This window comes from Vespula pensylvanica, chromosome 1, assembly GCF_014466175.1.
Source record: "Vespula pensylvanica isolate Volc-1 chromosome 1, ASM1446617v1, whole genome shotgun sequence".
In the NCBI taxonomy this organism is placed as follows: domain Eukaryota; kingdom Metazoa; phylum Arthropoda; class Insecta; order Hymenoptera; family Vespidae; genus Vespula; species Vespula pensylvanica.
Window position 1 is genome coordinate 9121737 of NC_057685.1, and position 13191 is coordinate 9134927.

The window sequence follows — 13191 nt, forward strand, 5'->3', positions numbered from 1 at the left end:
AATGTACAGCTCTATTCAGAATATCTATTAATTATCAAAAGTGCAATTTTCATGGTGCAATATTCGCAAATTGGGGCATCGTCACATTTAAAAGAAAACCGGAGTTCTTGGTATCCTTTCGGCAGAGAGACAACATTACGTATATAACGTTTTTTCCGAAATTTTTGAATCTTATTTTTATGATATTGATATTATTTTCGTGAAACTTGTGAAAAAATTGTATGTTCTATATAGAGACGATGCTGTAGATGATTTATCATTAAGAAAATGATTCCGATTATTAAAAGAGGTTATTAAAAAGATTATTAAAGAGAGATAAATTTAAAAATGTATCATAGATACATTTCATAAAAAATGCTAGGGTTAACTCTTCCCAATAAAATTTTATTTAAACGGGCAGTTGAAATCTCACTTTTAAACGAAATAACATTTGTATTCGTGAAATTAATAATGATATGAAATATATATATATCCTGAAGATCCGATTTTATGGATTCCGAGAGCGTTAAAGATCGGAATAAATAAAGCAATCTCTTTTGTTTATAGAAATAAGAAGAAAGAAACTGTTTCTCCATTACTTTATTTAACTCTTGTGTATGATTACGTAGGAAAATAAGATGGAATAAACATGCTTAGTCCTTTTTCCTAAGATCAGGTTTCAATATATGAAAAACGTTTGTAAATAATTGATTTTGTTCGCTTATGATATAGATTCGATATTATAATCGATATTTTTTTATTAATATTTAAATAATACATAATATACCTAGAGTATAATAAATAAATATTTAAACAATCATCTATTTATTTAAATATTATGTAGCGTTAAATATAAAATTAATACTTCAAACAATGAAATTTTGAACTCGGAATTGACTACATGTAATATTGACAAAAACGGACGCTCAAATGACTTTGTCAGTTATCGAGTCAGTACTCTTTCACATTTCAAAGAGTAAACGTCGAAGTTCCTTCTTTCCATATGGGTAATGTTAAATAATTTATAATTTCATTTATTTTATATTTTATATTTACAATTTATAATTTCATTTATTTTATTTTATAATTTCATTCATTTGGATAAGTGTATTTTATACCTAAAGTATAAGTAACTAGTATTTAAAGAATAGTTTACAGAAACGCGAAGTAAATTCATTGTTGGTTATGATGAGAATCATTTTGGGACAGAATACACATGGTAAGTAAATTTTTGTATCAAACATTTTCTGAATAATTTCAATAATTTTATATAATAAGAACGATACTAATAATTTTATTTTTATCTTTTTGTTTCCGAACATTTTGTAATCATACGCGTAGCAATGATGAAATCGAGTGTTTGTGTCCTTAAAATAAAAACGAAAAAATCGCGATATAGAAACAGTATTTATTCGTTTACGTTTCACGATTTAAGCAACAAGTGTATTTGCATCGACTGTGTGCAGTGCAGTCGTAGAATCAGTGTTTTTTCACAAAGTTCTTTTTTTTAACAATCGCGCAAATTATATTTATAATATAAGACAAGTAGAATTTCGCGAATTAAATTCAGTGACGGTTTGTTAATAATTATCGTACTAGAGTTAGTGCATCATTAAAAAGGATCTCAATTAATTTCAACGTCGACTTACCTCGTTCATTCACGAATCGACCAATTTCAATTTTAACCTAAATCACAGACGAGTGTTTTGGAGCCATCGTAGAAATTCTTAAATAGTTCGTTTATTTTATAGGAATTCACTTGGTTTGGTAATATAATGTGATATTGTAAAATACTATTATATCTGAAATATGCGACCAAGTATTTAAATTGATGAAATAATAATATGGTTAATTAATAATATCGTGAAAATTCTGAGGTTATATCTAATTATTGATTATTTCTCTTTCTATCAATAGGAAAGTATTATTTACATATTCGTATTGACTTTGGCTACTCTATCAGTTATTGTTATATATCTTTTATAATTGTTATATAACCTATATATTATTATTATATATCCTATATCTCCATATAGAAATCCTAATTTTAACTCACCATTTGAATCAATTACTTAATCAAACACAAATTAAAAAAAATATATTGTAGGTTTTTATTTCCTAAAAAATTGTTTATTTATTAAAAATTTATATATAAAAAATTGACTTCTTCGCATATCTATAATACTGGACTCTCAGTGAAAATCGATATGTCACAGGTATATGAAACTAGTAGCAAACGTGTTAAACACTTTTCTACATTATCTACGCATGCCAAAACATTATTGGAAATGGAATACGAAGTATTACTTCGTTTCAGGCTTCAATATTTTTATATTAATATTAATAATAATATTTTAAGAGATTGTTTAATATCTTATTTCAAAGGGATTAGTTGGTTAAAATCTAAGAAAATTTTTATTTTCTTTAAGAAAACATAAAATCAGTCCTAAATCATCATTGGTATTGTCTGAACATTCCTTGAATCCTATTTTTTATTTTATTAAATTATTTTTCTTTTTATGACGAGAATGATTTTTAATAATTATTGTGTATTGTTTTCTTTAATGTTTCTTTTCTTTTTTTTAAGATTAATTTTAAAGTAACTTTTTAAATATACTTAAAATATACTTGAAAAATTTAAGAAACTCAATGCCTTCTAAATATAATTGAGAAATTATTCATTAAAAAGGTAAACCAAAAAAATAGACAAAATAGAGATAAATGACGTTTTGCAACAAAATGAATATGCAAACTCATTAATATTTTTCATAACTTTCACAAACTTTTAAACTCCATAGTAATCGTTGATTTATGACTTCTTGAAGATCCTTCAGTTCTTTGGCGCATTTTATTAAGTTTAATAGATATGTTTTTGACAGCATCGCATATATTGGCAGCCTTCATCTCATTATTTCTTTTATCCGGTTAACCATGCAATTATGAAGCATTAGGAAGTCGAGAAAAATGATGAAAGCTAATATTAAATGTGTCATTATCATTATGTTGCTTATTTTATTATCTATTCTTATATTGTTACACTTTTCCTTTCTCTTCGCATTTCTTTAATTTTAATGGACCGACTGAAACATCACAGAATATTATGAAACCTCTCAACCATATGTTATTCCATACCTTTATATTTCTTTTTAACTTAAAAATATACAAGAATATCCCGTTTTAATCATACTATTTCTTATCAAAATATAATAATTATATTAATTAATGCGACAATAACAGAGAAAAATTGTTCAACATTTATAAATATTTCTTTATTTTTTATTTTCTTCTAATTATTAGTATTAGATAGCTTACATTCTTAATTTATTGAACAGTATATATCGGATCTGTTAATAATAATTTTTTTCTTTTAAATTATTCACAGATCTTTGTTAATGTATAGATTAATTGGTGTATGACTAATAATTAGAATAATTAACGCACATGAAGGGTTTCGAAAGAGATTATTTTTAGAGATGTTTGTTATTTAAAAGATATAGGTCGATTGATAATATAATGTTAGTGCAAATAATTAATTATTAATTATAATAAGATACAATATCTACAAATAGATAGCTCTCCTAACATCAGAAGAAAAGCAAAAAATTAAAAGAAATAAGAAAGAGCATAATCTATCTTCGAATCGTCTAAGATTTTCTTTTTGTTTGTTTCTCATTTGTTTAAAAATAAGAAAGTCGATGAATTCGATACTTTCGAAGAAGCAAGAAATTTACAATCGTTTATAAAAGTTATACATGTTTATCTGTCCGTATTTATAGTTAAATATGCATATCTCTTCATGCAATAAAATTTCACGCATTCAAATATTTCCGATCAATCTATAATCGTTATGACTCGAAAATGTTATACTTCTCCAATTTTAATTTAATTACTACTAAAGTACATGATGTAGAGAGATCATAAATATCATAAATGTAGATAAATAAAACAAGGATACTTTAAGATTTAAATGATAACAAATTCTTGATTGATTTAAATCTTTTTATTTTGATCACAATGCATAACTCAAACAACTTTATTGAGCACTTGCAGTTGCAGGTGTCGTAGTAGTGGCTTGAGCTTGCTCCTCTCGAAGGCGATCTTTTTTGAGTTGACCCATAAAAGATACCTTGTCCGCAGCTGTCTGGAAACGACCATGACCGAACTTCGAACTTGTATCGATGAATTTCAGATTAATCTTCTCCAAAGCAGATCGTTTCGTATGTATCAATAAAGACTGGAAAATAAATTATTTTACTTATGATATGATAAAAAATAAAACTTTCTTATCATTAGCACATTAATCATCAGTCCTATCATTATATATCATACGTTTGTCAATAATTATTTGGCTCAAAGAATCTCATCATATCAAACTACATTGATTTAGATTTACATAAGCAATATCGTGGTGCTTACCTTACGAAGAGTAATTACACGTTTCTTTGGCCCCATACAACAACCTTTTATCATAATGAAGTCGTTATTGACTTCACCATAGTGTGGAAAACCACCCATGGGAGTAATGGTTTTTTCAGTGAGATCATATTCCGTTGAAGCATTATTTTTAATGATCTGTAATAAAATATACATTAAGTAATCACATAAACAACAATTATTCATATATTTTGAAATGAAGATTCTTATTTTTATATAAAATTGTTGCTTTCATTGGAGACCTAAAATAATAATAGTAATACCCTAGGTACTATGACGAGAAATCATTATTATAGCCCATTTTTTAATAATACGCAACGACACTTCCATTAAAAAGAAAGGTTATTGCGGAGAAATGGGCAATATCAGATTGAAGTTTGACTTTCTTGATAAAAATGTAAAAAATTACCTTGCCGTCCTTCGTGTGTATACCTTGACCAATACGATAGATTTTTTTATTCATTTCGGTACGATGATGGTATCCCTTTTGTCCAGCTCTTGCAACAGTAAATGAAACGCGACTTGGATGCCATGCACCAATACAAGCCACTTTCCTTAAACCTTTATGAGTTTTGCGTGGCAACTTCTTGGTATGCCAACGAGATGTAACACCTGTTAATAGAAAATATACTAACATTAGAAGAATAAATATACATGTAAATATAGATATCATGTGCATATTTGAAATTAAATCATGATTAAAATAAAGGACGTCAGAAGGAAGGCAGCAACATGACGGTATCTTCAGATTATCAGATAATGAAACATCATGCTTTATCATCACAGTCCAAAATGTAATTGGTTATGAAATAATTTATTAACGTGATTATTCAAAAATATACGCATATTCAGATAACATACCTTTATATCCCTTTCCTTTAGTAACTCCAATTACATCTACCATCTCATCTGGTGCAAACACATTACTAACAGGTACAGGTTTTTCCAAATGTTCACGAGCCCACTGAACCTTTTGCTCGATAGTTCCTCCATTCAATTGGATTTCCATAATATGAGCTTTCTTCTGGCGTTGTCTCAATAACTTCATCTATTTAAATAATAGATTTTGTTGGATTAACAACTTGTACGTAGTTTTAAAAATATTTTAAATATCTGTATACATTACCTGGGTATGAGCAATGATGCGGACGACTTTACAGTACTTCATAATTTTCTTAAAATCTTTTTCTATAGATTTACGACCGAGATCATCCTGCCATTTTTTAGAAGCTTTAGTGAAAGCCTTCTTCTTACTCTTGTACCTGCACAGAAGTAATCAAAATTCCTTTCTATGTTTCTATGTGAGCATCAACTATCCACCTGTAACGTGTCAATCTCTTCAAAATGAGCGGAGATTAAACACATTTCTCAGATAAGCCGAATAAATAAGCCATTATAACAGCTCAGTGGCATTATCTAAAATATTGCTCTCATCTGATGAGCGGAGAGCTAATTTGAAGATAACTTTAGTTCAAATTTGACAAAATATATATATTATATAATAAGTAAAATTACAAGTCATACTCGTACCAGTTCTTGTAGAAGCGTCTACGACAATCTTCAGAAAGATGTTCTGCCCATACTGTTGTGAGTGCACGAAGACCATGTGGGGTTTCAATATACCCAACAACGCCAACAACAATCATTGGTGGAGTTTCAAGAATTGTAACTGCTTCTACAATTTCTTTCTTATTTACCTCTATAAAAAAAAAAGTATAAATATTAAAATTTGCATGCAAGTACAATATTTAATAATATTTCTTTTGCAATGTTAAAAAAAAAAATCTGTGCCAGACATGGTTTGTCTCAATTGTCATTGCCCAATGGGCTCCAAAGAGTTTATGGAATATGCCGTGCTTCCGTATATTTCTACAAATGTAGAGTACAGAATTGATTTACGACATCGCGGATAAGAATATACTGCACAAGATCAAGCAGCTCTCTGACCGCTACCAAAACTGACTGATACATTTCTGTATCTATCAGATAATGGAAAATGTCGATTAAAAAAATATTTACAAAAGAATACAAATTACAAAAATGATATAACTGAAGATATATATTTAATATATACAGTCTTTGCAAAAACTTACTTGATCCAGGTCTATCAGCTTCACGAACAACATGTGTCATACCAGCTTTATATCCAACAAAAGCAGTTAAGTGAACAGGTTTGTTTGGATCATCTTTAGGAAAAGCCTTAACTTTCCCTCGATGCCGCTGGGATCTCTTTTTTGGATAGAATCCCATAGATCCATGGCGAGGAGCACTGAATTTCCTGTGTGACTGAAAAAACGATTGGATATTAGATATGTAATAAATTGATATTCTTCATTTTCTTTTCTAACATAAATTCAGACCGCCCTAGAATAATATCTTCATGGTTTCTCAGATATAAACCATAAACATTAATTTCTAAATCATCATGAGAAATTATACAACTTTTGTAACATGTGCTCGTGGCATAGTAAATCACATACGATACGATATATTATTGATGGTCCATAGAACATTTAGTTTAACTATAAATTAGTTAATAATATGCGCAGAGTGTAAATAATGCATTTGTAAATATTATATTAAGACAAGTAATTTAAAATTTATTGAGATGTAATAAATATAAATTGATTCAAAATTTGACAAAACTGTTTTAAGACTTACCATGATGAAACGAACGAAGCAAATGGAGGAAGTGTTATAGTAATTTTCCTTATATACTCATGATGGTAAGAAAATGTCTCTAGGAAGAATTTGAAAATTTATGGGGTAACACTGATTCAGTACAATTCCATTCGATAAATACTGACCAATCAGATATTTACTATATAACATTGTTCGTAATTGTAAACTAAGCAAATGTATCCGAACTTATAATTACAAAATTTGGCGGGATTTATAATTGCTAAAAATTATAATATAAAAACTTTGTAAAAAATATCACCTTATAATAGATTGCAATGAAAAAATACATTCGAATATTTTTAATGAATTAAAATTATACAAAAATTTAATTACCATATTAACAAACTATTCATTCAAATATTTCTTGATTTAAAATTTTGTAATATATTTCTACATATTGCATTAATTCGTATAATGGAAATGTTAAATAAGATATGACTCTGCATTAATCTTATACATGTTAAGTTGAAAAGGAACGAATATACTCACTTTTTGACTGTTAGAATGAATCAATTCGCGCAGTAACTGTGGAACGAAGTGTTTGTTTTCACATATTATTATTTTTTTAAAGGATCAAGAGAAAAAGGCAAAAGTTTGGAATAAATTATACGTCATAAATTATACGATGTTACGTCAAATAGAACATTTAAGAATTCCCATAAAATATACACTTATGTTTAAATTAATTTTAAATCGTTCTTCTTCACTAAATTTGTTTAATAATACATTTTTATGTACTAATGTTAATTTCAATGTATATATCGAAGAACAATTAAAGGAAATTTTTAAATTAAAAAATACTAATATTAGTACATGGATCGTGGAGGTTAATATTTCGTAGTACAAATCGAATAAGGTAATAAAAAAAATTATATAATTAGTATAAATGTATTTATTATAGAATAAGGTACGGAATCTATGTCATACATATATAGGAAGTGAAAAAAAACAAAAACAGCATATTTTACAAGTACTAGCTGTAAATTATGCAATTAAACATGATAGTGTAATTGAAAATGCAAGAAAACTTCTTTCTACACAAGTATGTGCAAATTATTAATTAATCATAAATTTATTGTTTAATCATAAATCATATATAGAATTATATATCTTTTTTATTATAGTCGAATAATGAAAGACAAATAATTGTTCATGAAAGAACTCTAAAAAGTATTCTCATACCACCGTATCAATGGCTATTTATTATCATGGGACGTCTTAAACATGGTGTGAAATTTTTAGTTGATCTAAGAACAGACATTTTAGTAAGTAATAAGCAATAAATAGTTCTATAACGTAATAGTAACATAAAAATTTGATTAGGAGTTGATATCAGAAACAAGTGACAGCGACAAGAATTTTGTGATGCAGCAACTAAATCTTACACTCAAAGATTTATTATTATTATGGTTTTCAGTAGGATTTTTGCATTTAGAACGAATAACATGGGAAACCTCTTGTGATATATTACAAAAGGTATACGTATAAATATAAATATGTAAATAATAGAATTTATATATTAATTTTATATATAATATTTATTTTTAATAATAAGGTTTCAGATTATGAAGCAATACATCCAATAAGAAATTGGGTAGACTTAAAACGAAGAGTTGGACCCTATAGAAGATGCTATATATTTATGCATCCGTCTATGCCAAGAGAACCTCTTGTTGTATTACACACAGCATTGTGTGATACTATACCAAGTAAATATAATCTTTTATTGCTTATTATATACGTACTATATTTTTAATTATCAATATTATAAATAAATAATTGTATATGTTCATATATTTATAGATAGCGTAAAAGGAATTGAAGAAGCAGAACAGAGAATTCTGGGAAGGGTAGGACGACAAGTAACATATTTAGAAGAAGATAAGTCAAAAATAACGGCAGCAATATTTTATTCAATAACATCCACTCAAAAAGGCTTGCAAGTAAAAACATTTTAAATGTTATGACTATTTAGAAAATAGGTATTAAAATAGATTTAAAATTTTTAGGGTATTGAATTAGGTAATTATCTAATTAAAGAGGTAGCTAATCAAGTGGTTACAGAATTTCCAATGATACATGAATTATCTACTTTATCTCCTATTCCTAATTTTAGAATATGGTTATTGGAAAAGATGAAACAAGGTAAGGGTGAAATTTTTTTGGTGTATGCATACATACATATATATGTACATAATATTCATTTTTTTTTTACAGATATATCTTTCATATTTACGTTAAAAGAGCAAGAATCTATACAAAAAATTCTTCGATCAGAAGATATATTTACAACGTTAAAACAACTTTTTAATAATTCTTTGTGGATAACTGACGAGCAATTATCAGAATTACTTAAAAAGCCATTACTTCGAGCATGTGCATGGTACTTGTATAAAGAAAAACATCGTAGTTATGCCTTAAATAACGTTGGTATGTACTCTCTGACATAAGATGTTCTTGTATTGATTTAAATTTTTTACTAAATTTTGTCACAGCAAATTTTCACTTGCGTAATGGTGCGATCATGTGGAGAATGAATTGGATGGCTGATCCTTCACCACGAGGTATTGCAAATAGTTGTGGCATAATGGTAAATTACAGGTAATATTTTAATAGATTATATTTTTATGAAAAAAAATTATGTAAAAATAATATTAATATAATTTTTTATATTTTTAGGTATTATTTGAACGATTGTGAAAATAATAGTCGAAATTACATTGAAAACTATTTCATAAATGCTTCCGAAAATGTAATCAACCTTGTGACACAAACAAAAACAAATGAGAATGTCACTTGATGAAGATATCTAGAAAAAATCGTAACATATTAAACAATTCAATTGAACAATGGTGTATGGTATTGTCAATAGGATCGAAATTCTTAACAAAGAAGATTTTATTACTCTTCAAATTTTATATTTTTATTAAAGATTATTAAATTTGTTCATTTATACAATAGCTGATTCCTTTCCAGCTTAAAGACAGCACAAAGGTCTGCAGGCAGATCTAAAACAAAATAATAAATAATTGTTTAATTATTTTAAAGAAATTTATTCTTGTTCTATATTATTATTATTTCATTTGCGTTTAAAGAGCATTCAATTTTTTTTTATAATCGTTATAAAATATAATACAAAATAATTTCATACCTGTAGTCAAGGCTGGGTTTGATGAAAGTTTGTGGGAAGATGAGGTCTACTTTCTAGTTTTGTATAATCCAGATGGAATTCCTTAGCTACCTTCCTCCAGTTTTGCGCATCAAAATAATAGTAAGTACCACGTTCGTATGTCGATGTTTTTTCTACAAGTCCTAATCCAGGTGCTTGAGTAATCCACACTTTCTCCTCCATGTGATATCTCCATTCCCTGCTGTACCTTAATAGTACGAAGTCAAAATATATAGTATTTTTTCAATATTTTCAAATCATTTGATATGATACTTCTGCTTTACTTACAATTCTGCTGCAGCTGCCAGTTGGAGGACATCCCCGACATTTGTATAAAACATATAAAATAGTAGATCATCTTTGTATCGATTTAGTTTAACTGGTGCTAACTTATCCCTAAAAATGCATTACATATGATTAAAATAAAAAGGCAAGTAATTCAATATATCTTAAAAATATAATCGAAGTATCTATGTGTTTGTGTGTGTATGCATGCACGCGCATGTATTTGTAAAAGATAAAAAACTATATTATTTGACACTGCATTCCAAATCATATAAAATATATCTAATATTATAACAATTAAAATACTACCTGATTGCTGCATTAATAAGATATTCTGGTGGTACGTGAAAGTCGATATCTTGTGGTCTACATGGTGTTTCTGCCCAAGGACCACCAAAATTTTGATACAAATTTTCAGGAGAATTAAGATTCAATCCTAATGCTGTAAGATCTTGTCCTAATGCCAAAGATACTAAATTTGGATCCGTTTCTGCTGCTCTGATAAAAGTTAAGAGACCAACCATTCCAAATTGATCTTTTACCATACTTGCAGGTATATTTGTCACCTTCCCTATAAAAAAAAAATTTGATAAAATTATTAAACAAAAAGAAGTCTATTAAAATTTTATATTGCATGTATATCATAATTTTATATTAAATGACAATAATTAATAAAAGAAAATTTATAAATAAAACAATAATTAATTTAAAGAATTCATAAGCTAGCAATGATAAATTCACTTTACATCGAGATTCTTTGTTTACCATCTGGGGATGTTTGAATGCCTCTTTTAGATGACTGAGATTTTTCAGATCCAGGTGCTCTGTTTGCTTGTAATACATCCTGGCCAATTTCTGGACCTAGACCAACGGATATACTTTTATCTCCAGAAACACTTCCACCTGGTGATGGACCTTCTCTGTTTTGTGTGCCTGGTAAAGCAGGAAAATCTTCTGAACTCATAGTAAATTCACTCGACTCTGATGTTGGTTGCTTTACCATTCCAACTATAATATAAAATAATAAAAATTATTTTTTAAAGTTAAATTATATGAAAATATGCAAAGAAATATTGGTAATATTTAAAAAACATATGTCTAAATATATAAAATCATTATTTACATTATTTTGTAATACACATTTTCTGTATTTTTTACATAAATGTACAATAGAAAATTATTCCTAATTTATCATCTGATGAACACTAACCATAAGGTTGTTTTCCAGGCATGGGACTAGGTTGAGGCATGGAATCACCCTGACCTCTATTTGTCAAAGATGGAAATTCCGAAAGATCTAATAGAGGGGGTGTACTTGTATCTCCACCTCCACCACTTCCAAACACAGAATGGAAATTATTAATCGCACCTTGAGATCCGTAGTTGCGACTTGGAGGTATACCAAAACTGCCCATACTACCCATTGGATTTGAGGTTCTGTAAAATAACACTTATATATCATCTGCGTATTAAAAATATAAATATTTTCACTTTTTAATACACCACAAATTTAAAATTTGAAATACATAAGTCAAATGAATAGTACAGAATATAATTTCTTTTTTCAATTTGTCCTTTGATCAAAGTATTTATTTATATTATCAATAAACAACACTATGAAATACTTTCTATAGAGACAAAAGACATAAGATATTACTAAAAAATAAGTCAGTTATATCATTACTATAATTGATATAATTAATATACCTAACTATTTTATTTTTATAATCTATCAGTAAACTTACCCAAGAGCAGGCATTGTACGTCTATCTGTGAAAGCCCTTTGTCCAAACAGCCCTCTGCTACTCATAGGAGAGAGCTGTTGTTGTTGGGATTGATGACTGGTCTGCGTGCCTCCTGATCCTGATGCACTAGGATAAACGTTGGTAACCACTACCACAGAGTTCGCTGTGCTTGAGGTACTTGCAGATGAGCCTGAGAACATGCCCGATGTGGGCGTGACATGACCCGCAAGGGTCGATGAATTTAAGCCCCCCCCACCACCCGCGCGCGAAGTAAGGCTTGTGTTCGCAATACTGCGTGGAGGCTGCTCAAAATTCAGGTTGGCCATAGCCCAGTGGCTCCAATATATAATACCTGCCAGGGCACACCAACACACTTTTGTTTTATGTCAATTACCACAACCACTTTGTTTGTATACTGTGACACACAAGTTGTGCAATTGCATGGGATCCATGAAGATCCATGACAATACCTCGTTGTAATAACCTGTAATAATGAAGCAAAGACTAAAACATATTAATTACAAACTGTTTACTATAGCTTAATATGAGAGTTCGAAATTATATTAATATAAGTTAATTTAAAACATAATGATTGAAATACCAAGAGGTTTATTGATAAATACAATTTTTCTCATTCATTGATCTGTTTTTATCCAGTATGTAACGTATATAAAGAATTACTAACATAATGTTTTAATGAATATATAAAATATTCTTTTAAAAATATCCTAGATCTTTAGCATGTTTATAAGAACAAAGATTTGGATATTTTGAAAAATATTTGGGAATTAATCGTTTTGATAGTATCAAGTCAAGATTTCGTTGACAAGCACAAAGAAGTAAGCAGGTTATAATCCATGCAATGTGAAAATATGAGAATAATAGGAAAGACTTTAA

The 13191-nt window shown here is 28.2% G+C and overlaps 3 protein-coding genes and 1 non-coding gene across 5 annotated transcripts; 1 reads left to right on the top strand and 3 right to left on the bottom strand.

Moving 5' to 3' along the window:
- Positions 1-3964: 3964 nt before the first annotated feature.
- LOC122636391 (60S ribosomal protein L3) lies at positions 3965-7097 on the bottom strand. The gene is made up of 8 exons (XM_043827575.1): positions 7075-7097; positions 6507-6699; positions 5944-6112; positions 5540-5675; positions 5275-5461; positions 4823-5025; positions 4396-4551; positions 3965-4213 (listed from the first exon to the last, which is right to left on the bottom strand). The coding sequence occupies exons 1-8, from the start codon at positions 7075-7077 to the stop codon at positions 4013-4015; spliced, it is 1248 nt and encodes a 415-aa protein (XP_043683510.1). The 5' UTR covers positions 7078-7097; the 3' UTR covers positions 3965-4012.
- Positions 6764-6840, bottom strand: LOC122637399. Its single transcript, XR_006329241.1, has one exon. It is a non-coding gene; the product is annotated as a small nucleolar RNA U43 (small nucleolar RNA).
- Positions 7098-7493: 396 nt separating the features above from the next.
- LOC122636541 (malonyl-CoA decarboxylase, mitochondrial-like) lies at positions 7494-10146 on the top strand. 2 transcript variants are annotated; one of them, XM_043827885.1, is made up of 10 exons: positions 7494-7921; positions 7997-8137; positions 8220-8360; positions 8419-8571; positions 8651-8804; positions 8899-9034; positions 9212-9240; positions 9313-9525; positions 9591-9696; positions 9775-10146. In XM_043827885.1, exons 1-10 carry the CDS (start codon positions 7721-7723, stop codon positions 9893-9895), a joined length of 1395 nt encoding a protein of 464 aa, XP_043683820.1. In that variant the 5' UTR covers positions 7494-7720; the 3' UTR covers positions 9896-10146. The 2 variants fall into 2 exon arrangements, with proteins under 2 accessions (XP_043683820.1, XP_043683814.1); XM_043827879.1 differs by having other exon boundaries at positions 7498-7921; positions 8899-9038; positions 9105-9240.
- LOC122636553 (CCR4-NOT transcription complex subunit 2) lies at positions 9997-12620 on the bottom strand. Its single transcript, XM_043827898.1, has 7 exons — positions 12295-12620; positions 11760-11986; positions 11315-11557; positions 10859-11120; positions 10553-10660; positions 10247-10472; positions 9997-10103 (listed from the first exon to the last, which is right to left on the bottom strand). The coding sequence occupies exons 1-6, from the start codon at positions 12618-12620 to the stop codon at positions 10253-10255; spliced, it is 1386 nt and encodes a 461-aa protein (XP_043683833.1). The 3' UTR covers positions 9997-10103; positions 10247-10252.
- Positions 12621-13191: the final 571 nt, after the last annotated feature.